The following is a 27,308-nucleotide window of genomic DNA, read 5'->3' as shown; positions in this document are numbered from 1 at the left end:
TCTAATTTTTTAAATCTCACTCTTGTTAAATGTCATTAACTGTTATGTAAAGTATTTAATTTGTAATTTCATTATTTTTTTAGATACTTACAAATCGTATTGCTATTATGTACACTATTATTATTGCGGGACCTATAAAACCGAATTCTTTAAGGAACAAAAACTTTAACTATATAGTTTTTAAGGTTGTTGAAATCAGATAGCCATTATCAAAACTAGCAAAATGGGAGGCAGTGTAAATAAAAGATTAAAATATTATCGTCAATAACATTTTATTACGTATAAAAAAACAATAATGGCCTTACACAAACAATAAATAAACTTATCTAAACTTCAATATAATTTCACTAACTGCCGTATAACACCCTGACACTAGTACTATGAAATAAAATATTAGTAGCAGAGCGTTCTTCCACAGTATGTAGGAAAACTTTCCCAGTCCCTTTTCCCACAAGTGAACTGTTTGAACTACTACTGGGATTAGAAGGCCCAGCGTGGAGAAGAAGATGGCTCCAACTAGACCAATGAGGAGTTCCAGGTCTGGTACAGCCACTGCTAACACAACTGGAAGAGAGAAAATATCGAATTAGTAGTGTCAACACACGTGATCGAGACTATCTCTGCCATAATGAATTCCTGTATTTCAAAAGGTATGTTTAACTAACGGATACTGGCTGTCATTTTGGCATTTTTGGCCTGACATCCAGCATTTCCAAGAAGTCCAGCTAACTTGGCTGAATAGGTCGGATTCGTAATAAAGACTGGTACTCTACTGTATCTAGATAGACTGGAAGCCGGCTTCAACATACAGGGTGAGCGGATGATAAATTAGTTTATTTATGCAATGGGCGGGCCTTTTATTTCCAATTCATTTTTTATTCAAAGGTTGCAAGGTTCCGTGATGACAAAAAGTTTGGTGAGAATGGTAAAAAACTTTGCTACTCACCTGTCAAAGTTACACTAAGAGTTCTAAGAGTAATTTGGCTAATATTGAAATAGTTTTTGCTGATCCTGCACTTGATTCTCGTCCATATAATGTCCATTGGTGCGTACATCTGTAGGCAATATGTGAAGAATACTGCAACAGCCACTAGGATTTTTGCCGTTAACGCCAGGCTGCAAAGAGAGAATTTAGGAATTAATTTTATGGAATCTCGAACTGTAAAACCATGTATATTATAAAAGTGTTTTTAAGGATTTCCTCAGATATGCTTCCGATTACATAACAATTTAACAAGTTTAGATTATTTCATTTGGTACCTGACAAATTGATACTTCTTTCAAACTTTATTTTGATTGCTCATTAGGTCGGATATTGATCAATATGGATATGAAAATGTTTAGAAGTGAAAAAGTAACGTTAGGGAATGGGGATACTTTAAAAAGTTTAATGAGATGCGCGACTAAGTTTAATCGATAGTATAAGTCTGTAGTCTGAAGGGGTACTTAAAATGCATGTACAAAATAAAGCAAAGAAATAATATCTAGAAAGTTCAATACTTCGTAAATTCTAAGACAATCTTGCTTCTCGGGATGTACATTATAATTATTAAACTTATCAAATTAATGTGTAAATTAATTATTTTCCAGTAAATGATGTTTAATGCTGATTAATGGAATAAGTTTTGATTTATAAGTAGGTACTACACAACGATTGTTACTTAGATAGCTCTTCATAAAGATTTAGTATGTAGACGGGATTTATTGATAATTTATTTAGAAGCTAATGAGAAAATTTTACTGTTTTATTTACATTTTATTTATTTACAATTTATTTACATTATTTTTCATTTATTCAGTAGTTCAAAGTTCAAGTTTTTTACAAATAATCACATTACTTCAAATTGTTTAAATTACGTGCCGAAGATTTTTCTATTCAGATGCGTACTTTTGTTGACAATTGGATTGCCCTTATAATTGGATCCGTGGAATATAGCCCAAAATGTAGGTAAAGCAATGCCATCCCACGCTTAACACAGCAAATTAGCACATTCCTGGCTACCTCATGAATATTTAGTAAAATCCAAAAGCTATTTTAGTGTGACCTGTGAGTTTGCGAATGTAATAGTATATGTATATTAAAACAATTGTGTTTCATCCGCGCCCCGTGGATACTACTACCCGTAACGGGATGTATATTTCCGCTTATGTTACTCAGGAAAAGTTTAGTTTTCCGACAGTGAAAGAATTTGTCAAATTGGTTCAGTAGTTTCGGAGCCGTTAGGGTACAAACCAACAAACAATATTTCGTATATTAATATAGATAAATCAATTTATGATCCTGTGTATAATTAGAGCTTAGATACCTTATACTCACTTTTCACCCTCCGGCAGATTCAACGTGATACTCCCTAAAACGCCTTCCCCATACTTCATATAACCGAATATTCCAACGACACCATACAAAATGGTGACAAATATCATTGTGACGTTCAAAACACTGGGACAGCCGAGAAAGTGTTGGGGTTTCGCCATCTCGTTCTCCACTGGCATCACAACGTTTATGCCTTCCATTGCAAATATTGCTGTACTGGAAATAGAAGAAACATGGGTTCATAATGTCTGTTTAAAATTACAGTAATTAGAATCAAGGTTGGGTATTCAGACACCTATTATTTACACTTAAGTTAGGTATTTAATAATAACAGATACAGTCTAAAGTTCATTGCAGCTTAACATTCATAATGCGACAAAGCCAGAGTAAATATAGTTAGATATATAGAACACATATGATACGAACTCTGTATGCAGTCTATATGCATCATCATCTTCCTGCCCTGTTCCCAAGTCATTTGGGGTCGACGCAACATGTCTTTTTCTTCCATTCCTCTCTGTCAGACGTCATACTTACATCTACTCCTTTCTGCTTCATGTCTTCTTTCAGGCAATCAATCCATTTTTTCCTCGGTCTACCTCTACCTCTCCATCCCTCCACATTCATACTTAGCGCACTCTTTGTAGCATGCGTTTCACACCGTCTCATCACATACCCATACCAGGACAAACGCTGACCTCTCATTTTCTCTGTCACTGGCGCTACTTTCAGGCTTCCTCTGATATACTCATTCCTCACTTTGTCCATTCTGGTAACCCCACACATCCATCTCAACATTCTCATCTCTGCTACATGCACCTATATCCAAATAGTTAGACAAAATAACTGACACTATCACTACAAAAATAAAAACAATTTACCTCAAAAACAGCGGCCACTTTTCAACACTGGCCACCATCTCAATATTTTCCAACGGTTTCAAATCCGTAAACGTATAGAAGCAAGTAATACCAAATGTGACCACTAGACACACGTTGGCTATTACTGAGAAAGGTACTAAGAACTTCAAGTGACGAATTTGTGTGATCAAGATAAGGGGGAGGAGTAGGATCCCGCAGTAGACTTCGACTTCGAACTTCTTGGATGGCACGAAGTGGTCGCATATCTGGAATTAAATAGTACAGTTTTTGTGATAATACCATTAGTAGGATTCTTCTTATTTGATGAAAACTGAAAGTTTGGAATAACTTTGGGAGAATGTTAGCCGATCGGCTGCTTATTTTATTCCTAAAAGTTTTATTCCGCAGCCAAACAGATTACTTTGGTGGTAGAGCTCGGAAATGAAAAAGTTACAACAAGTATTTTTCAAATTTTAAAACAGGTGTTATCGAAAACTGCTGCTGATCGACTTTTATGGAACAATAAACCTAGGTATTTTCTTGACAACTGATTTTCATTTTTCAATATGTCGTCTCAAGTCGACATCAAAGATAAAGAGAGGCTGTGCTCATTGTAGGTACATATTATAGTAAGTTCAACTCAGTCGTGCGCGCGGCCTTATGTGTGGGTAACCCTTGTACATATACAGTGACTTTGTGTGCGTGACAAGAGGTACAGTCGGGTACAATACAGTTATTTAGGGGTTTTTATACGGCTGTTTAAAGAAAAACAGTTATTACGTAATTTAATGTTTATTTATAATGATTATGAATCGCTAGTTGAAAAATCAAATGATGAATTTCCGGATTCGCTACTCTCCAAGGTGAATTACAAATTCTGACTCCATGTCAAAATGTCTATAGTACTCTTCTTTTTTCTTTTGTAGGTACATGTCGACAAGTATTACCCCACATCCCTTCATCAATTTTACTTAAACGTTCATTTATGAGTTTCATTATTTCCGTCTTATTTTGGTCGACATTATGCGAAGCAATATAATTTTTTAAAATTCCCCACACATTTTGTTTACATTATTATACTAGATTGTACCTCTTTTTATATTCTTAGTCCACACTTTTATTTATTGTCCGCGTACCCCGAGCTAGAAAATATGTAAGGAGTAAGTATTTAATTCTTAGATACTGTCAATGTCAATTTGAAAAGACGTATGAGAAAATAATGAAAAACTTTGTATATTGTTTCATTTTTTAAACGCTTTACCTGACTCCTTAATAATTTCTTCGTGAAGAACTAGACATTTTCGTAAACGACTGTACCCATAACAAAAAGCGATAAGAACACGTCATGCTCGGACGACGTCACTGTCACACGAATGAAAGTTGTATATTTACAAGCCGACGCACACATAGGGCCGCGCGCAAATCTGAGTTGAACTATCTATATCTATGTATGTATGTCTTATTGTAAAAATGTACTGTAACGTCGAAGGCACAGTCGGCTGAGTAATTTTGTCACTGTGATGTGTGTTCCGAATATAAATCCCGCAGGAACAAATAGGCACGATTTTCACTAATTTCCGATAATTTCAGTGTGTGCCTACATTGTGCGGGTATTCCCAAAATACCCGCGACACATTGCTATTAATAAACTTCATCAATACAATGATAATAGGCAATGAAATGCGTAGTATTATGAAATCACCTGCCTAGCCTTTATCCAAGTACGGTGAGATCAGCTTCCAGTCTAACCGACGCAGCTGAGTAATGCTGTTTTACAAGGTGCGACTCCTATCTGACTTCCTCGTTCCAGTAACTCGGGTGATGCCCCTAGGTTAGAGTGGTTGACAGACTTATTGGCTTCTGTCTACCGATAACAACTAACGAAGATGTTCAATCACAGTGTTAATAAAACTAACACAAAATATATGTTTCTATTATGTGCAATATATTTCCGTTATTCAATCAAGAAATCAAGCCTAGATTAATAGGTCTAGTGCCGATTTAATACCTACTATACATCACTGCTGCTCGAAACCGTGCTACAATATTTCTTGGCTGTCAGCCTTCCAACTAAGTATACTAACACTAACTGATTTATGTATATGAAATTATTTAACTCATATAATTGTGTTCATCCTGTTGGCAATTCTAAATAAATAAACGCTCAGTGTACCCGTACACTGCAGACTAAATAAAAAACTAAACCGAAAAAGTCGGCCGTTTGACTCGATGGTTGCCATATTTTTATTTTTTGAAGATTATCTTGATTCCAATCAAAGTTTTCAGTCGGTCGTACTACCAGTCATCTTCATACTGATTTATGAGCTCAAACAAACCATTGGCCGACCAAAAGTTTGCAGTGTGCGGGCGGGTTGCACCATGTTGCACCCAAAACCAGCCGTCAAATTGCCAGTTAGACAAATAATAATGTCACAACTCGCACTAACGTTAAATTATTAAACTTACAGGAACATACAAATGAAGAAGATTCTTTGCATCACACTATTGTTAAATACTTTGCTGAAGCTAAAGTTAACTTTAGCTGAAACCATGACCAACCTACCCTAAGAATTTATCACGGAAATATACTGCTGAAATTAGGCGTACTGAATAATTTGAGTGAACACATTAACGGCCCTCTGAGCAAACTTTCAATTCTATACCAAGCTGATTTGAACTGTAATTTAAAGGGAATAAAGATTAAAATAGCTTGTACGTGTAGGTGATAGGAAAAACAAGAAACTTTTAGTAGTGGTGGTTGTGAAAGTGCTTTTACCATGAATGTACTGCCAACATATCCATTTGAACCTTACACGTAAATGTGAATGAATATTGTTAAAAAAAAAAACATTTACAGTGTTTTAGATCAGTTTTAACTATGATGCAGCCCAATTTGGCATAACATTTCCTATTTGGAATTGTAAACTCTTCTTCGCATCGATTGAGCTTGCAGGGCTAGTCACCTAACAAGCGTTTGTCACAGTTTTTTTCAAATCCTCCTGACATCCTCTGACATGTAATTGTCACAACCACTTCTACCGATTGGTATAAGGGGACGCCAGTTCCATGTACCCTCTCAGGAATGGTGGTGTAACACCGCCAACATCCAAACTTAGGGCTGCTAAGTTTCTCTAAAGTAACTTTTACTTACTCTCTATTATGGCCTTGGGCTAGATAGATTTACGTCATGAACCAGATTTCAATATTCTTAGAAATAAAACTATAAGCCACATCAGGATTTCAAAAATGGAACACAAAGTCGTAAGTGCTTTCACAAGGTTAGCCTTAGGCATTACTAGTCACTTACTCTCAGATTAGTGACCTTTTTTGTTCCCAACTATAAAGTAAAGCAAAAATCTGTTTCTAAGACAAAAGGTCAAAAGATGTTTTTTTTTTTTAAGTAAGTTCCTTAATACCGTTCAGAGAAACTTCAGTATTCATGGGAGAATTTACTCCTATAGCAATAATACAGCAAATTGATGTCTATATGGGACTCAACTCATCGATTACTTTAAATTAAAACTAAAAAACATGTTTCGAGGAAAACTAATAGAAACATTAATTAGGGTGTACGACATAGTTCTCATGGGAAATGCGTTCATGGTATAAGCGAGGGAGCAGCAGGTTAACATTTTCTACAAGGCCTGGTGTGTGCTAATATTCCTAATCATTTAGTACAAAAACACACATTACTCCAATAAACTATAATGTATGTAAAATGATTTTACATATGCAAAGATAACGCATGATTAAAGTATCTCATAATTTCTAAAATAAGTATCTAATTTTAAAGTTGAAAATATTCGTACGTTATACATGGCTTAGTTTAAAAGATCTGTCTAAAATGAGGCCATTAATACTATTTACGTTGTAAAATATAGTGCAGGGTTTTACAATGCTCGAGAATAATTTGAAACTCATTGTCTTATAATTATTTGCAAGGCAGTGTAATTAAGTTTTCTCGTACAATGGCACGTGATATTTACAATCACAAATTAATTTGATTACATTCTAAAATCGTGTATTTAAAGGTGAATGGTATAGAGGTCATTTTCGAAGGGTTAAGTACATAAAACAGATGTAGGTACGTGAGTAATTTTTTAGTTTTTGTAATCTATTTATACTAATTTTATAAAACTGAAACGTTTGTGTATTTGAATCTCGGAACTGGTAATCATATTTCATCCAGGTGCAAGGATTGGGTGGACCGCGTGTTCTGCGAAACGCGAGTGAAACCGAGGGTTGAAGCTAATTTAAGAGTAAAATACAAAAGGTGCCTTTATCATTTAACATTTTCAATCAATTTTAAAACAAGGTTTTATTGATTTCAGGTAATCAGGTGTGATTGAAGGTTCATTACAGAGATTTTAATTACTTGGAGTGCATAACGCTATTGTAAATATTCGACGAAATGCCGTTACAATTTGTATTGAGCTACAATTCCATGAAAAAGGAACAATTATTGAATTTGTATTATATTTTAATATGCCAAATTGGCTGCCATTTTGAAAATTATAAGTCTAATTATTATACTATTGTTTAATAAGTAATAATTATTGTTTAGCACGTAAATGTCGGTCCTGCGTCGTGTGGGATTAACGTCCCATCGGTCTGTGAGAGTCAAGGAATAGTGAGTGCATCTATGTCTGCACAAACGCTTGTGCACTATAATAATATGTCCTGCGCAGCTGGCTTATTTCCTTATATGAGAACAACCGTCGTGACTGATAATCGGCTAGGAGAACATCATCATCATCACATCATTGTTTAATATTACCATTTTTAAGATATTTTTACTGAACATAGTTCTTTCAAACGTTACGCAAGATAAAATGGAAAGCTGGAAAACGTGTTTCAAAGTACCGTGAGGAGGCAAAATCAAATTGATTGAGTAGGGCGTAGACTGTGGTACTGAACTATCGGTCGCTGTACATACCTACATATTATGTACATAGGCATCCGTAACCAATTGCACATAGAAGGAATCTGTAGGTACGTAACTTCATGAGTACCCAATTCAATTTTACAACACAGCACCATTTCATATACTCAGTATGTCTGCAGTTAATTCGAAATGTACACGACTCGCATTTTGAAATTAAACTCATTTATTAAAATGAGCAGGATTAGAATATGTTGAAGCAAACAATTTTATGCAAAAATTTTGGGGTGAATTGCATTTAGCAGCAAATAGCAGGTTAACCCTTTGCTTCTAAATAATTTTCGAGCTCTGTATTAAAACAATTGACATCTGAATATATTTGTATTCTACGATATTAGGCTTGTATTTTGTATGCTCTTGAATTGAGCAACCCATTTATATATTATTTACGAAATACTATTTGTGTAGCAAAGAGAAAATATATGAGAGCAATGATGATATTGCCCATTTTCAGAAAGGGATAATTATTTAGATTCATAGATTTTAGCCCAGGAGTACAATTGCGCAAACTTCATCTAAAATTTGTATTTGATAGAGTACCTACACTGTACTTAGACTAAACAGTCGGCCGACAGTTGATCCGATGGCTAGCAAAAAGTTTTTAAAGAAAATCTTGATTCTCACCAAAGTTTTCAGTCGGTCTAGTACCGGCTATTGTAATGTGCTTACAACCATTAATCTTGATATTGATTTATGAGCCCAAATAAACTATCAGCCGACTAAAAGTTTGCAGTGTGAGCTCTTAGAAGAAGAGGTGGTGGTATTAAAGTTTAAGGTGGTTTAGTACCGGGGCTGCGGGTTTGTTCGGAAGAGTTACCGCGGCCCTGGTACATAAGAGGCCTACGACGGAACACGACGGTTCTTACTCAGTAAGAGTCTGACACTCCCTCACCGCTGCTAACCCACAGCGGGAGGGGTCATTTGATTATTTTTGACGTCGTTAAAAAAAAGGTGGTTTAATACTCACATCTTTCAGAGACGAAGCGATAAATATCACATAAACACTCGTGCCTCCAAGACATACGCCCGCCATCGCTGCGTCTACGAAGTGTCTGTAAACATAATATATGTATGTAATAATAATGTATGAAAACTGTTTTGAAAGACCTTAATAAAAAAAGGAATAAAAATACAGCCTACATGAAACATGTCAACCCAGGTGACCAGTGGTATAGAGACCCAACGTACGAACATTCTTGACAATTAATTTCAGTTATTTACACTTAATTAAGGAGCGTATTACCTTTGTGGCAGATTTTAATTACCTATCCGTTGGTTTGCTTACCCTATCTCTGGTAACAGAGTAGATAAGTTATTGAAATCCACCATTAATGCATTCAGTGTAACTTCAACATTCGATATGTATTACGTAATATGAAACCATTCCACATTCCATTTCTAGTAATACGAAGAAATGAGAAAACGTACATTTTATCCGATCTCTAGCTTCTGGGAAACACGTCAGTTTAAACTCAAGTTTCAATAGAAGTTAAAATTTTATAAGCTTCGAGACTTGTTGAGAACTGTTGTGGAAAGAATATAATTCTCTTTTAAAAGTTATATAATTGCTTACCTATACGTTGTATTACAATGTTAACCTGTAAATCATCCAAAAATAAATGGAATTGCAATCAAAGATTACTTAATGACTATTTTACTTAAGAACATTAACTAGCTTTTGGAATTTATGAGCCGTAATGCTGCAAATGACTGAGAATAAATTCTAAGGTATCTTCAGTTAATTATGCAATGTAATTGTCTTAGTATTTAGGCATTTACACCAAGTTACGATAGCTGAAAATGTTCTAATTGTAAGTTTGGTGTAAAATGTTGTGATCCGTGGTTTTGTCGTTCTCAATGGAGTGTCAAGTGAGACGTGAAAGAAGAATGTTTATTTTTGTACGTATGTATTTACTACAAGCTGTTCCCTGCGGTAAGTATGTAAGTATATAAAAGTATTTCTCGCACCCGTGAATTATACTAGCCTATGTCCTTACTTTGGCTATAGACCATGTATAATACCATATTTCATTTTAATCGGTTCATTCATCAGAACTTGTATTAGGTCCATTTGAGACAACTTATATTGACTTTAAATCGGTTCATTAGTTTTGGCGTGAATGTACGACACACAAAGAGCAACATACAAATGTAAAACTTTTGACTATTCTTATTAACTTGCCGTATTTTAGTCTCCAAAAATATGTCACATTTATAGACCAAATAAAATTAGGTATATCCATCCTTTATTTAATAACGAATGTTAACTGGATATAAAATGTGGTTAATAAATGAACATGTCAGCAAATTCAGAATGTAAAGCTCAGTCTATTTCGAGGTTTTGAGCAACCACACTTCCAATTTGCACTTAGTTCCAATGAAATTGTGGGGACTCAATTTAAATCGCATTTGGTCGTTATATTGTAGCTATCTCGACGTGCCTTGTTACAAGAAATTGAGGATCGCGAAGAGTCGTAGATATCAAAATTAAAGGTAAGATAGGATGATTTATATTATACCTACATCACTTTTAACATGTATGTAGTTATTACAGTTACTGTTGTTAGTTCCTCGTCTAAAGTTGGCTAGTCAAAATGTATGAACAAATAGGTATTAAGAAGAAAGGAAGGAAGTGAATTATTTCATAGGAACTGCATGATAGAAAAAATGTCCGACTCTCTACTAAAGCAAAAAAATCAGGCGCTAGCACATCAAGCTTCTACAATCCAAGTTTTCTCAATCTACATTGAACCTTATACTTTAGGGATATGGTTGAAAATTAATTCAATATTTTATTCAGATTGTAGCACTTAGAAAGAAAGTGCCTGTATGAAAAAAAAGTTTCCCTTGCAATATTTAAAAGAGCTAATGAGTACGTAGGCGGCAAATATCTGAGAGCTACATCAAATAAGGTTTTTTAAAACCAAATTACGATCTTGTCTTTGAAATATAAACTACTTCAGAGTACTTTCAGTACATATCAAGGAATTTAATTTGGAGTAAAATTAAATTGGCATACTAAAATACCAGTCAAGTAAGTCGTCTCAGTTCTGGATTTTCCATTGATTAATTGGATCAAGATTAGTCATTCGAGTTCATATTTTGGGTCAATGGAAAATATCTACAAAAGGGATTGGTATTTTAATGATCGAATATCTATTTTTAGCTCTCATCGTCACTTCTGTCATGCAAATTATTAGCGACTACGCGTAATTGTTCTAATTTTATCTTATGTAATTATTCGTTACAATTAAATCCAAATTGGTTTATGTGACATTATTATGTGTCGTAGACAGATTTTCTCGTGACTTTATAAAATTTGTACAGTTGCCCATACCTGACCTTCGCTACCCATTGACACCAAAAATTGGTTTCTACGCAGCGACTGGCGCTATGTTCCGTGACGACAAAAAGTTTGGCGAGAACTGTCATATGAATTTGTGCTTCATTTTTGTTTAAGTAGTTTATTGTTTCAGGTATTTGCCTTCACTATTCCATTAATTTTTTGGGCACTTATGACTTAACCTTCCCTATCGAATCTCTCTATCAGTGTAACGTTTGCTGTTATTGAACCCAACTCTAGATAAAGCTCGCCTTTCTACATTACCTTTCTGTATTGTGTGTGCAATAAAGAATAATAATGAATTATTGCCAAAATAATTAATGTCGCTACCTACCTGATATGTTTAGAGTATTGCTGTAACTTCTTCGGCCCTTGCTTGAACACTTCTTCGCAAGTATCCGTGTAGCTGAGTGATGGTGCTCGACAGTTCTTGCTGACTGCACGGGATGTGGAAACCTATAAAGAATACGATATTCTGACTTAGAAGGTACAATCAGTAAAGAAATTATATCTAATATTTTTAAAGTTCTCATTTGTAACGGAGCGTATGGGAACTGACCGTTGGCCGAGTATACTACTTGCAATAAGCTAGTTAATGTCTTATTCGCTTCGCCGAATTTCGTGGACATAGAATACCATACATTCATAGAACATACTTCTGTCTCATCTACACATTAAACATATCCCACCAAAAACATTAAATGTAAAAAAAAAGCCAAGCCTCTACGCAATTCTTCCACCGTAAAAAGTAGTGAGATCGCATAGAAGCCAAGTCCTGTTCAACTTTATTTGTAATAATAAATTAATATTTTGTGACTATATCAATAGTTTTGTTCACATTCCAAGAATATTGACTTGGCCATGAGCACAATAAACTATAAATATATATAATACAGCATATCTGGAAGAGGTGAAAGTCAAACATGAAGTTTAATATCAAAGAATTAAATACTTTTAGTTTATTGTTATTAAATGACCGACAGTCAGAATCATCCAACATCAATGAACTGCACATGTACTATGGCGCATGTTTAGTCTATCGTGATCTCAAATTCCAATCAGTCCAATCGTAAAATCATGTCCATATATAAATTTATCAATCCAACGGTATTTACACGGGGGTACACAAGGAGCGACTTTTAACTTGTGCTCATGGCCAAGACAATATTATTGAAATGTGAACAAAACTATTGATATAGTCACAAAATATTAATTTATTATTACAAATAAAGTTTAACAGGACTTGGCTTCTATGCGATCTCACTACTTTTTACGGTGGAAGAATTGCGTAGAGGCTTGGCTTTTTTTTACATTTAATGTTTTTGGTGGGATCTAATTTATTTTTTGTAGGTCTCTTTCTTTTTTAAGTATATAACAAATTAAATTTGCTTACATGCAACTTACTAAATATATTACAAACTAAATATGTAGGGTAGACTGGGTACAGTTGTGCCAATTTTCGTTTGATGACCAATAATTTTGTTATTTTACTAATTAGCTCCCAGAAAAGGAACTTGTATCGCAATTTGGACATTTGTGTACGTAAAAACACTAATATATTGTTCCTTAATACAATGTATTACTCATAAGATCAATTTAAAAAAAAATGGGAAAGTGTCACAACCGGCCACATACCAAGGGCGGTTGTGACACGCATAAACATATATCAAAATGGTCTATAATATATTTTATTGTAGAAATTTTTAACTTAATAAGCTTACAAACATAGTTTTAATAATCAACAAAACAACATTTACTCTGTTAAAACTTGTAGCTGTGGAAAGGCTTGTAGCTTGAGCTACACGTACGAAATCCCTTGTTTCGCTTCTTCATCGGCATCTTTATATTTTTTATATCACACTGCGCTCTTTCGGTCTTCCACAAACGTATTCTGGTCATCTAAAAGCAAAAAATATTAATATGAGATTTATTATATGTATAGATATTCGTCACAACCGTACCCAAAAAAATTGTCACAACAGTACTCAACGCATCATTTTGAAAACAAAAAATCGCCATGATTTTGCCAAATACTTTACGTAAAAAAAAGTCACTTGTAATTAAATCTTAATGTCCAACTTTTAAAGAAAAAAATAACAAGATAATCTATCTGTATAAAAATAACAGAAATTAGGGGAAGAAATCGCACAAAAATACTTACTTTTGATTGTTGAAAAGCAATCTGGGCTCCTGCTTACGTCAACGTCCTGCGCCGGCTAACGCAATATTGGGGAACGTGTTTAGGCTTGTGAGCCACGTCTTTCTCCCTCACACCCCTCCCCCGTATTACGTATAGTTTCGTTACAATTGCGAATGTCACTACCGTACCCTGGCACAACTGTACCCAGTTTACCCTACACCTAAAGTAGCACGAAAAATGCATTTTTTTAAAATAAAGTAAAAACTTTTCGAAATCGTCGAATTTTCGAATCGAATATCTTTTAGAATCAAATGGGTTTATTTCAGAGATAGATGGCACTATCACATGAAATTATTTGTTTTTTTTTTAAGTACTACTTATACTGAGCTATGTAACGAAACCATAGCGCGATTTAGACCAGGACAACGCCATCTATGAGCGAGCATGGAGTATTTATCGCACTGCATTTATATAAAAGATTTTATCATTATTCATTTCATTTAACCTAGCTTTTTTATTCATATGTATTTAATTCATATTTAATACATAATAACAATATACCACACTATGTAACAATAAAACAAATAGTAACATTTTGTACATAAATAAATAACAAAGTTATCAATGCAGTCAAAATTCATACACAATGTTCTTGAAAAACCGCAAATATAAATTTGTTTCCTATTTTTTTATTAATTTTTAAGGTTTTTATAATTTTCCCTTTATATGTAGCTAATAACCTGTCTTGGTGCCAAATTTGAAGGTTCTCAGTTTGCTAGAAGTACCTTAGACTTTTGATGATCGGTCAGTGAGTGAGTCAGTGACAAAATGGTGTAACTTTGATCGCTCATAACTCGTAAACTATTTATTCAAATGTCTTGTAATTTTGAGACTGAGCTTGTTCTAATACTTACTCTTGGTAATCGAAAATCTAAACTCCTAGCTTTGTTCACATGGAAGATACAGGGGGCTGAAATAGCCGCGAAACGCTTCGAGAAAAGATGGTACGGCCGTGCCCGCTTTGCTCGAGTCTTGGCTGGGGCACTGCCGTGCCCTCAGATATTTATTAAAGTACATAAGAACCCTTACCAAAATATGCACGCAATGTGTAGCAATAACTCCAACGAGAACCGTGCCAATGCAACCAGGGATTAGCCCGGTGTTTCTGAAGGCAGCTGGCATCGCAAGCAATCCTGACCCTAATGATGATTTGAGAAGGTGGAAGAATGCGCCTAAAGTCCTGTGAATAGTTTGGTAACATTGTTATATAAAAAAACTTAAAGCATTGTGGTACAGATCTTGTCAAATAACTTTGCTCTTCTGAAGGTAACTTCAGAAGTCAATAGGTAACTACCTTGATGCCTTGCGCGTTGGTACAAATATTTTTTCTTAAGTTACTACAGGTAGTAGTTAGCTGCTACAGGTAAGTTACTGAAGGTAACATAGGTACACAAAAAAGTGGGTAAAGAACCAGACTATCCAAGTGTGGGTTCAATTCCAGGTCAGGCAAGTACCAATGCAACTTTTGTTTGTATGTACTTTCTAAGTATATCTTGGACATATTGGTAGTACAGTTACTAGTAGCCACTGTACTTGCTTCTTCATTAATAATATTATTAACAAAGGTTCTTTTAAAAGTCGACAGACTAACTAAGATTCGGTTATAAGAAGTTTGCATTTCAGTGAAAGTGCTAATGAAAAACTCAAGTTGTAAGTACCACTTAATGATATTAGTAGTGTTCTCCGAAGCTCTTTCGTATTAACGTAAAAAATTAAACTGTTTAATAAAGTTTCTGTATATTGCATTTTCACATGGTTTATTAAAAAGTTATATTGTTTATGCATGGTTTAAAATTGTTTTACAGGTCGGTATATTGGAAACAAGATGAAGGAATTAGAACAGTAAGTATTTTATTGTTTTAGATGAGTGTCATAAAGAAAGATATGAAAAGCTGCGAACTTGAAGGAGAGTTTACAGGATAGAAGAAAGTGGAAGAGAATGCTAGGAAGAGGAAGAAGGCTAGTTTTAAGTGTAAGAGAGAACTTTTTTCAATTACAATTGGCATTTGAGCAGCTAGCATAATTTCTTGTTCATGAATAATGACTATACTTACGAAGTAGGATGAACAACATCTCTGTGTTCGAAGGGATTGTAGTCATTCTTCTCGTCTTTGTCGTCATCCTTTCTGTCAAGAGTGATCGTTGACTGTGTTGTTGACGGTACATTTTCTATGCTGCTCCTTACACTGGAAAAATATAAGAATCCATTTACTTTATTTCATTTAGGTATCTAATCATCCCCCTCCCCCTCCGAGCCTTTTCCCAATCATGTTGGGGTCGGCTTCCAGTCTAACCGGATTCAGCTGAGTACCAGTGCTTTACAAGAAGCGACTGCCTATCTGACCTCCTCAACCCAGTAACCCGGGCAACCCGATACCCCTTGGTTAGACTGGTGTCAGACTTACTGGCTTCTGACTACCCGTAACGACTGCCAAGGATGTTCAATGACAGCCGGGACCTACAGTTTAACGTGCCATCCGAAACACAGCCAATGGTGTCTAAGATATACTTAGAAAGTACATACAAACTTAGAAAAGTTGCATTGGTACTTGCCTGACCTGGGATCGAACCCGCGCCCTCGTACTTGAGGTTGGTCCTTTACCCACTAGGCCACCACGACTTACTTAGGTATCTAATCATCAACAGTATTTTTATCGTCCCACTGCTGGGCACAAGCCTCCTCACACACGGAGAAGGATTGAGCGTTAATAACCACGTTTGCTGAATGCGGGTCGGTGATTTCAGTCAGACTTTATAGTACGGGTTTCCTCGAGATATTTTCCTTCAGACTAATATTGCTTCCTTATTTGAGTACAAAGTATCTCTTGATTTTTTAGGCAATTAGGTACGGAAAATTATCAATTTTTATTTTTAACCTAAATAAAACATACATGAAATTATTTTACACGTTTTATGTCAATTAATAAATATTTTCAATCCCACACACCGCTGTCTACACAATTCAAAATAGATCAACATTCCTTCAGGATGTTAATTAAATCCACACGAGCGTATGGGGAGTCAATTTGTGAATATATGTCGTCATTCGTCCCTATGTTACGTGTGCCGATATGCCGTGGGACGATACTGATAGAACAAAGCGGTTAGTGACATTCTGTTCATATGTTACTCCGTATCTTAGCCTTTCAAAGATGTAGACAGACTACAGACCAATGGTGATGCCCGATGGTTGGAAAAAAATATTTTTTAAGTTAAATCGAGTTGAATTTGATCAAAGTTTTAAGTCGGTCTGATACCGCCCAAAAATCTGTCGTTGTTATGTACCTACCATACATGTTTATACTGATTTATGAGCCCAAAAAAACTATCGGTTGATTAAAAATTGTGTGAACCCAAAGGGTAAAACGGGACCCTATTATTGAGACTTCCTATTTATTTATTACGAGGCTGTATCTTATGCACCGACCGTGTGAGTAGAAATTGTTAACACAATATATACTCGTACTAAGAACTAGAAAACAACATTTATTTTTGGCTTGTTCGTTTTCGTATTTACAAACGTAATTATTTTTCTCTGTTATTCCTAGGAATCGCAATTGGTTTCGAAACGAGTTAATTGTTAAATCGTATATCTGCATAAATGGATTCGACGAAAAACTTCTATTAGGGTTTCCAGGAACCAACCAATATTAAAGATGATGCTGATTATTTTCTTTAATTTTTTAAAAAATATTGCCACTAATATTTTTGAGATAAGAAGAGAGACAGCCTTGATCAGTTTGAATTTTAATAATTGTTTTTTCTTCTTTGCTTTACTCAATCAAGATATTGTCCTTACAAGTTTAAAATTATGGGTGAGTTGCACGACTTAACTATAACGATAACCAACCAATCTTTACAGTTAAATGGTACCACTGACCATAAGATAGGTACAGTACTATATTGGCAATTGATTAATAAGTATATTAACATCAGACCCACACAAAATTCTTGATTTTGGAATTTTTTATTATGGCTAACTAACAGTACACACATGTACACACAGACAAACTCACACACACATACATGCATACACACACACACATCAAATCTGAACAGAAAACGCGGCCAACTAATTTTTCATAATTTTTATTGTTATTTTAATTTTTATCTTTTTATTTTAATTTTATGCTAAGTTTAATTTGTTTTGTTGCTAAGTAATTTGTAATACTTTTTTATTTTATTATGATGTAATCCCAGTTAAATTTTAATTATTTTTTGATTATTTTCTCATTAACTGATCTCAATAGTTTCAGATTTGTTCGCCTAATAACGCCTGGTGTTCTGTAATACAGGATCAACCTACCACAGACACCAGTCTCTATATCCAATGAAACGTATACTACCAATTCTTGTACTTGATGATGAGAAATAAATAAAATGATTGATTGATTGACAGTTCCTCACTACGAAACTAGTTATTTTTTAATTTTATCCAGTTTTAGTAGCCAGTAGTCCATAATACTATTATTCCGATATGTGTGTGTAAAGAACTGTTCCTCACTAATAAACAGGTAATTTACCTTTTTTTTCTAGTTTTAGCAGAACATTACCATTTTAATACTGAGGACAACAATTTAAACTAGTTTTGTAGGACAAGGTGACTATTATTATCGTGTTTACCGTGTTTATGTATTTGGAACAGTTTTAAGTATCTAAATAACGGTACGATTATAGGATTTTTATTTTTTGAATATGTTTTATTGGAGTTTAAAATTAGTTTCGAGGATATAAAAGTCATATTGAATGGTCTATAAAACGAAAACTTTAATGTTAATTCAATAATAATAGAACCTTCATACTATCTATTAGGATAGCATAACGTTTGGTAGGCACTTAAAAATTATATAAACAGGGAAAACCTCATGAACCTTGGGAAAGAAACCAGTTAATTCTTAGTCACAACAAAATTATAAGTAAACGATACCTACTCTCATCTCTTCTTGGGATTTACCATGAGATCATTCGTAATGCTTTTAATTAATAACAAGATTTCTCACTCAAAATACCATTTAGAGTTCCATTAATTTAATCACTCAACTGTTTTATGAAGAAAATCTTCAAAATCAAGTCAAAGCTGGTTAGGCCTGTACTTCAAACTAAATTCTTAAAAATGTTTTTATTTGATGAAGAACTGCACCACGTAAGAACGATTGTTGATGACGCCTCTTGAAAATGTTGCCGAAATGATAGTCCTCAGTTTGCCTTTACGCAGCTTACTTTTACGTTATCACTACATTGTTTTGCTCGATTAGTTCGAGCATTGTTAACTCAATTTACTGTTTAATTTGTATTACTTTAAAAGATTCGTATTGCGTTCTCATTGGTCGAATTTTTTGACTCTACTCAAGGTTACATTATTTGATACAGACAGACCTACTTTTAATATTTTAAAACTGTTCATTAGTTAATCATGTCATTATTTGCGAATCATTTCTGTAACTATACTACCACTGTATTATAGGCAGGGAGTCATTGACCGATTACGTGAGATCTGTTCACGCTACTCGCGTCCGCGCGTAACATTGATACGTTAACCGAAGTTCCGTTTACTTTGTTGATTTTATGAAGACGTCGTTTCTAGTTGTTAATTTATCTTTTTGCGAATCATTTAAAATGAGATATTATAAGTCAGTGTTTTAAATGAAAACAACTGTATTTTTATTATGTTTTTTTCTACTCGAATTTCTGCGATTTTAGCCTCATTCTGTGGGAAGAAAAACTGCTATGATTGATATATGATTATCATACATCGCATTGTAATGAGGGTTTTCAAAAATGGCGTTCACCAGGTGGCAGCACCGAGTCGTCAGGTCCAGGTAACTGTCAAAGTGCTTATCTTTACTATGAATAGTGAACGATTTTAGTGTTTTTTTTATTTTATAATTAAAGCACTGCATTATTGTTTTACTATTGCGGTTGAGTAAATAAAAAAAACTAAATCATATTGTGTTAACAAATTTTTCAACAAGCTTTTCCTTAGTACCAGTGACTTTTGCACCCTCTCTCTTAGCTCAATTTTTAGTTCGGAAACCTTATTCTGACCGTAGTCCATAATAAAATCAATAACACTTCCAATATAACAGAATTTCAATAAAGAATAAGTTCGGCACCTACAATTCCATACTATTTGACAGCTGTTTGGACCTGACGCATACGAAGCGCCGCCTGGCGGCAGAAAAAATATCGAAAGCCCTCATTGGTATAGTTGAACAAGGCAATTACACTATGCTACTATAAGTCACAAGAATAACCTACCAATTCTAAAAATCTTCACACTAATAAATATACCATTATCCCTGTGAGCTATTACCACTATTTCATGTAAATATAGTGATTAATACATAACAGTATTGCAATGTCATACCTTTGTCAATTCGCTTTCGGGGAATCACAAATACCTATGATAGGTGACTATACATATATGTGTTAAGTATTTAATATACCTACTAACTGTTTTTCCGCGGTTTCACCTACGTTTCGGGGAAACTAATGCCCTTACCAGGATAAAATATAGGCTATTTTACTTGAAAATTGTGCAGCTTTCCAACAGTGGAAGAATTTTGCAAATTGTAACTACTGGTTAGTTTTGCAAACTAATGAACAAAAAAATGATTTCTCTCTACTAAATTAGTACAAATGTTATTTCAATATGTCGATGTCTGCTTTTGTATTGGTTTTGGACAACTATTGTTTAGGTCATGTTACGTAAACGTTTAAATTAGACACGGTTTACAAACATTGTTGTTAAACGTCTGTTGCATAACGAATTATTCACATTACAGAATTAATTAAATTATCTTAATTGTAAAATGGATGTTTTACATAGTGTCACCGGAACTTTTTGCATCCGAATAAAACATAACTTATGATGCTCACAAGATACTTAGTTTTCTATTGGTGAAAATATAAAAAAATCGGTTTAGTAAATAGAGAGCTTATATATAACTCACGACGTCACAAACACTAAAAGGCAATATTTTGTAGAAGATAAAATATTTTTTATTTACTGTGAAATTAAGGTTTAAGTATCATAAAAAAGACTTTTAAAATATACAAGCAGTTCCATCCACGTCCTGTTATAACTACTACCCTGAACTCGGAAAGAGTGTAGTTTTCCAACAGTGAAAGAATATTTTAAATCGATTCTGTAGTTTCGGATCCTTTAGGGTACAAAAATATACAAAAAAAAAGTTTCCTTTTTACTATATTAGTACTGGTTAGTTGAAGTTTTTGTAAAGAAACAGTGCAAATAAGAAAATCTAAACAAACTGGATCTCACTAGACAGACATATAAAGTAGATAACAGTACACTATCTCTTAGAGTAGGTAAACAATAGGTACATTCTTTCAGTCATCATGATTATTGTTATTGTGTTAATGTAGATGAATTTCTATATCCTATGTAACCACTGAATTGCGATTGAAGATCGAATTTTCACATTAGCTCTATATAAATTACCTACACGGTGTTTTTGCCGGGTCGACAACGTCCCGAAAGAACTACTTCCCGTACTGCGATAAAATATAGCCTATATTACTCAAAAAGAGTGTAGCTTTCCAACAGCGTAAGAATTTTTAAATTATTTTAACGGTTACAAACAGCAAAAAAGTAAATTTTTCCTTTTTATTATATTAGTATAGACAGGGATCAGTAGGTATACCATAATATGATATATAACAAAGCCGAAGTTAATCATGAAATAGTTTCTGAATTAACAAAGCGTATTTGTTATTATAATAATAAGTCATTGCCTTCTTCGAAACAAGTGTTATCTTGATGTTTTATTTATTAGCCAAGGAAAAGCAACTTAAATCTAAAAAGTACATTGATCTCATAAAGCAATTATTAGATTCGTGGAAAGTAAATTTTCAGATGCGGATTTTAATTAATTTTCCACTTGATGGCGAAATAATGCTCAAAATTGCAGAAAAAGAAACAGGAAAGTGGCTATTGTGTGTATTGGTAGTGAAAGTCATAACTCAGCTAGTGTAAGATATGAAAAACAGATCGAACGACATTAACAAACAAAACAACACATTTTAATTATTGTGTTAACATACGAAAGTCACGTAAGTAAACATTGTTTGTTGCATAAGTATTTACTTGTTGCATTTGTGAAAGATAAAAGTCTTATGACATTTTTGACATAATTCTGTAATGCGTCACTTATGTGGTGTTTGCACTTATGCAATAGAGGGGTGATGCATATCATCTTAATTTTATTTTTCAAATTGGTGCAGTAGTTTCTTAAGCATGTTCAAATATACAAACAAACTCTTCTGGTTTATGTATCATACTAATATAGATTAGTTGTAAGGTTAGTACTAAGCTATAAATAATGAGAAAATACCTATTCGTCGTCTCATGAATAATTTACCGAAGGCTATTGTTAAAGGTGAAAATTGGCTTCTTCTTTTTATTATTGAAATTTATTTTTCAAGTTTTACGTTGATTTTATTCACAGTTTGACTTCATTCGAAAGTAGTATGCAACAGTTTGAAACCCATAACTATTTCATTGCTTTATTACACAATTAGTTTCCTTATCACTTATTGAAGTAGAAGATTGTAAAGGATTAAAGAACTTAGTATACTTGTAAAGTATTCGATTATAAATATCATCAGTATGTAATACTTTGTTTTCTGATATGAAGGACGAAAATTAAAGAACAAACACGTGCATTTACATTGTATTGAGAAAAATGATTTAACGTAAATTCTATATTTTATTAACCTTATCTTTCTTACAGGCCCTAGTGTCAGAGTATTTTCAAATTCCCCTGACAGCCTCTGTCTTGGAATTGTAACTGTTGGACTGCTAATATAGCAGTCGTTACTAGCATTTGGAGGTTTAACGTGCTCTTCTAGGCATGGGTGTGTAAAACAGCCGACTTTCAGTCTAAGGGGTACTTTATGAAAGTTTCTAAAACCTGTAAAGCAATTTCGGCTCGACCACGGAACCTAGGCATACGGGATCATACCGCAACCCAATGGTCGCCGGTTCGATTTCAACGGGACCATTGGGTTACGTGTACCAATGCAACCAACACAGAAGTTATCGTAAATACCAAGAAAGAATAAAAAAGAAACATAGTTAACTAGTTAGAAAAATTCCAACTCAACAGAATTGCAGACCCACAATAGTGAACTAGCACCGTCTATCGTCACGTCTGCAAAAAGCAATTCAAAGATCATTATAGTCAATTTTGTTACTGATGAGAATAATTTAAAACAATCTATCTTCAATCGTCAATCAGGACTAATAATAGAAGCCAATAGTAGATCGCAGAGTTTTTTTTATAGACGTTACATTGTCTTGTGCTGATTCTCTCTTATAAAAATTGTGTATAGTTGATGATTGTCAGGTGGATTTGAGAAAGTTCTAATATTAAGATTCTTTATTTTGATTACATAGTTTCTCAAATTATTTTGCTAACTTCTGTTCATTAAATAATTTGGGTATTATTAGATAGATTTTTGTCAGATGTTTAAATTAGTTTAGAAGCTGGAAAAACTCAGAGAATACACCTTCTGCTACCATTATAAACTTATTTTACACTATTTATTTATTATTATGACACCAGTGTACAAAAAAAAAACATTTTGACCGTGGGTGGAGAGCCGCATTGCTTTACATTACATACACATATAAACTACTACTAACAGTATAACTTTCTGCGAGTGCTATGTTATGATGTTTTAATTCTGATAAATAACTGTTTATTGACGTGGAAATAAAAACCCCACTTTCAAATAAAACTTCGCAAAAACAAAACCTACTCCTAACCTTCTATTTTTTGACGATGTACCTGTCAAACCACTTCGTCGTATTTGATTTCAAATGATATAGTTTGAAGGTGCTTTCAAATCATACTAACAAGCAGAGTATTTGACCTCTTCAGATATAAAATCTAGGTCTTAATAACGGGATCTCAAACTCAAAATAAATAATTTCAAAGTGTCCTATGGAAGCTCTTTCAAAATGTCAAGGCGGATCCAAGAAGTTGGTTTTATGGAGAAGAACCGGCATGAAACTCCATAGACACTATTCTGAGTCATATCATATCCATATTTAACCTATGTACGTATGTATAATAATAACGAAAGTCGACTAAAATTGTTCGCGAATAAAAATCGACTCCTCTACTTCTCAGCACGTGTTTGCGAAAGATTGCAATATTGCGGATATTTTAGAAATGTTCGCATGCAATCGATTACTGATTACTAGCACGAGCAGATCTGAACAAAGCACAGTGACTCACTCCATTGTGACTGTAATCTCACCTTTAATTTTGATCAATATTGGTAGGAAATTAGTTAAGTACTTTTTAAGACTTCTCTATAAAAACGATAGATAGACTGAGATGAAAATTATATAAGATGATAGTTAGAGTTTCTGGACTCTAAAATTCAGCAATCGCCGGGAAAGAGCTAATTTATGAGTCACTTCTCATCACTCTTGCCTCTCGTAGGTAACTACATATATTAATTAAACACTATAGTTAGCAATAAAACCCATTTGATATCACGGTCACGGACAAATAAGTTGGCAATGACTTTCATTGCTACAGACGCCATATCAATTTAGTACCGTCTGCAGTTTCATCCTTGTCCTTAAGGAACCACTTCCGACACTTGGATAAAATGCCAATTTACCGCCAAGGTTCAACAAAATCAGTTCAGCCGTTTGCGGGTGAAGTAGTTAAAGATACGCACACACACTCACAAACTTTCACCTTCAGAGTAACTTATATATAAGTGGGATTAAGTATCAGAATAACATGATAATGTAATACTTCAAATAGATTTACATTGTAAGGGATTAACAGTTATAAATAGGTACGTATACTTTGTTCCGTTATCGTTAAAAAGCAAAGAAAAACAGACAGAAATAAGGAAAACCGCAGAATAAGGTATAGCTCTATAATTCTTTTTCTATGTTCTTCTAAGTTCGGAGGTTAACGAACCTTTCTCTCAGGCTCGAGTAGTAATGTACTCCTAATGTTATTTTTTCTCAGACTTTTACTAGTTTATTAAGGAAAGAAATACCAGAAAGGACACGTTGTGAAGGAACATCGAGAAAAGAGAATTCGAATTTCATGAAATCGTGAGGTATAAGAGTGGTTCTTGTTAGCGCCAACTAATAGTTGTGAAAAGGAAAGCATACAGAGAAAAGCAAAAAAACAAGCATGTGATAATAGAGCCGACAGCCCTTTATTTCTTACATGCATCTAAGCATTATTCCAAAATTATTTATCTATATATGTATAGCCGAAAAGTTTGTTTGTATTAATCTCAGAAACTACTTAATAGATCGATTTGTAATTAGTGTAAATTATTTCGGTGGTAAACAGCCCATTTATATATGTAGAGGCTTTTTACACGGGTATTTCTTATGGTTTTCATTTTCATCACAGTTTTGCGCTATAGATACCTACTCAGCTTGATTTTTTTCCTTATCAAACTACAGAGAGATTGTAGGTAATCAAGACAATATAACAACCATGATTGTCAATGATGCTTTTTATTTGAATTGACATTCGTTGTGACGCTCCGTTTTATGGAAAAAACCATTAATTCATATCGCGTAGGCGAATAAAAATATTTTTATTACGGGGAATATGACCTGACCTGCTCAACGTGACTCGCTTTGAGATTTCAGCCATAATTCGAGGAATTTCAAATGAAAAAGGGACGCAGTTGTATTGGTAAAAAAGTTGTTTCTGGGCTTTGTTTAGCTCATTAAAGGTAGTATTTGGAAACAAATGAATTAAGCCGCACGTGAGTGTCACGTGTCTGAAAAATGTTTTCAAACATTCCCATTCGTTAGCCAAAGTAGTGTAGGCCGCACGCGAGAAAGCCGAAATTTTGCATTTTTTTCAGAAGCGATGGATTTTTGGTTATATTATCTTAATTCAATGTACCTATTAAAAATATTATAATCTGCACGAGGAATAAATAAGAGTCACCGGTACGAAAAAAATACCTTAAAAGTTTTCTTACTTAGTAAAATAATCTAAATTATTTGACACTGCGTTTATTTATTTTCACGTTTTTAAATAATAGTATAGGTACTTGCTGCATTCAACTAAAGTATTGCCAAGCAATAAGGATTAAGAAAGAGAGTCTAAACCATTTTCAAATAGATTAGTGTAATCATCACAAAACACGGATGTAAACAGGAATCCGTTTCACCTGTACATATCCGCAAACAAAGCAATAGGCGCAATAACAGTTAATTAATAATTACATCCATCGCCATTTAATTACTGTAAACTCGAACATCAAACGGTTTATACATACTTGTATCACACAGATTCAATTAATACATATAACAAAACAATTCAATAATTTCCACTGCAATCCTCGCACGAATGATTTGTATTAAACACTATTTACCTTCCATTTTCCATGTTCAAATTCATAACACACAAATATGAACTTTATCACTGTATTAATAGAGCTTATTTTTTATTACAACACTTGTTCACATTTTCAACGCGCGGGCGCATTCGCTCGAGTGATGTGGCTGTTTATCTAAGACCGTTCGGTAAGGTTTTCATTACTAGTTTAGGAGTGGGGAGATGGGACGAACGGACACTCAGGTAGACTTTATATTATGTATTGATTGCTACCTTTGCAGTTAATCGACCACAGACCACCTCGGTGTATGGAGCGTTGGTATTTTATCCAGTTTTAGTTGGAAGACATTATGATATAGGTCATTCTTTCGAGTAGTGACTATAAATAGGTGTAAGTACAAAAATTGCCTTCATCATTATTTATTCATAAAAAATCTACATTCTTTTTATCCTTATCAATAAAAGTTTTTGGTTAAATATTCATAATTTTATAATAGCAAAAAAATAGGTTATTGCCTTCAATTTAAGTATGCCAGAATATTTTTAATAATTTGTAGTTTAATTACGTTTTTTAAGTGGCAATATAATAAAAACCATGTGTATAAAAACTTGATTAAATTAATTATACTAACGAACACGTTATTTTTCTTTGTTTTTATCGTTTATAACCTTGAATAAACCAGTATAACATACAGACCTACATTATACTTGCCTGATGTTCTTACAAAACAAAAACGACTCATTAAAAAAACAACACGACTCCATGAACGTGTATTCAAATTGGACAAAGCAGTGTAGTAAATAAAACGAGCCGAAAAAAAATGGGTAAGCCGTACTTGTACATACACATTAGAACATTACTTTTATATGGGTAAACTCGAGACCGGTAATTTTTGCCCGTGTCACCATGTCATATGAAGAAAATGTGCATGTATTGACACACACAATTATGCCACTTTCACGAAATGATGCATCTGAACTGTACCATCAAAATTTCAATTATTATCTCTTATCTACCTTTTTTATCTCCTTTAACTTTGCGTAATGCTTTATTTTCCCATTTAATGTCCCTAACATTGTAGTAAACTTCATTCAATTACTCCACAGCTGCACTGCAACTTGCCAAAGCTATGTGACCGTGACGTTGACTTGATTTTCCACTCAGTGGCTTCTGCCCATGGAGAATAAAATGACTAACGGAGATATCATAACGCAAAATCTCCTAAGAAAGTAGCGCGCAAAAATGCGGGTGCTCGGGGGACGACGAACACTATTTAACGCCAT

The 27,308-nt window shown here is 33.9% G+C and overlaps 1 protein-coding gene across 1 annotated transcript; it reads right to left on the bottom strand.

Moving 5' to 3' along the window:
- Nucleotides 1-255: 255 nt before the first annotated feature.
- LOC110371009 (proton-coupled amino acid transporter-like protein pathetic) lies at nt 256-26,218 on the bottom strand. The gene is made up of 9 exons (XM_064036719.1): nt 26,062-26,218; nt 15,714-15,845; nt 14,689-14,839; nt 11,794-11,915; nt 9,084-9,168; nt 3,196-3,440; nt 2,318-2,530; nt 947-1,116; nt 256-564 (listed from the first exon to the last, which is right to left on the bottom strand). The coding sequence occupies exons 1-9, from the start codon at nt 26,085-26,087 to the stop codon at nt 323-325; spliced, it is 1,386 nt and encodes a 461-aa protein (XP_063892789.1). The 5' UTR covers nt 26,088-26,218; the 3' UTR covers nt 256-322.
- Between the last annotated feature and the right edge of the window lie 1,090 nt (nt 26,219-27,308).

This window comes from Helicoverpa armigera, chromosome 10 (assembly GCF_030705265.1).
Source record: "Helicoverpa armigera isolate CAAS_96S chromosome 10, ASM3070526v1, whole genome shotgun sequence".
NCBI classification, from domain to species: domain Eukaryota; kingdom Metazoa; phylum Arthropoda; class Insecta; order Lepidoptera; family Noctuidae; genus Helicoverpa; species Helicoverpa armigera.
This window is presented reverse-complemented; position numbering and strand designations above follow the sequence as displayed.

Excerpts from the sequence above, each read along its gene's own strand:
- LOC110371009 (XM_064036719.1), bottom strand. The coding sequence starts at position 26,087 with ATGAATTTGAACATGGAAAATGGAAG. Across the intron at positions 3,441-9,083 it reads TCGCTTCGTCTCTGAAAGAT|ATATGCGACCACTTCGTGCC; the intron begins GTGAGTATTAAA and ends ATTTAATTCCAG. Across the intron at positions 2,531-3,195 it reads AAGTGGCCGCTGTTTTTGAG|TACAGCAATATTTGCAATGG; the intron begins GTAAATTGTTTT and ends TTCTATTTCCAG.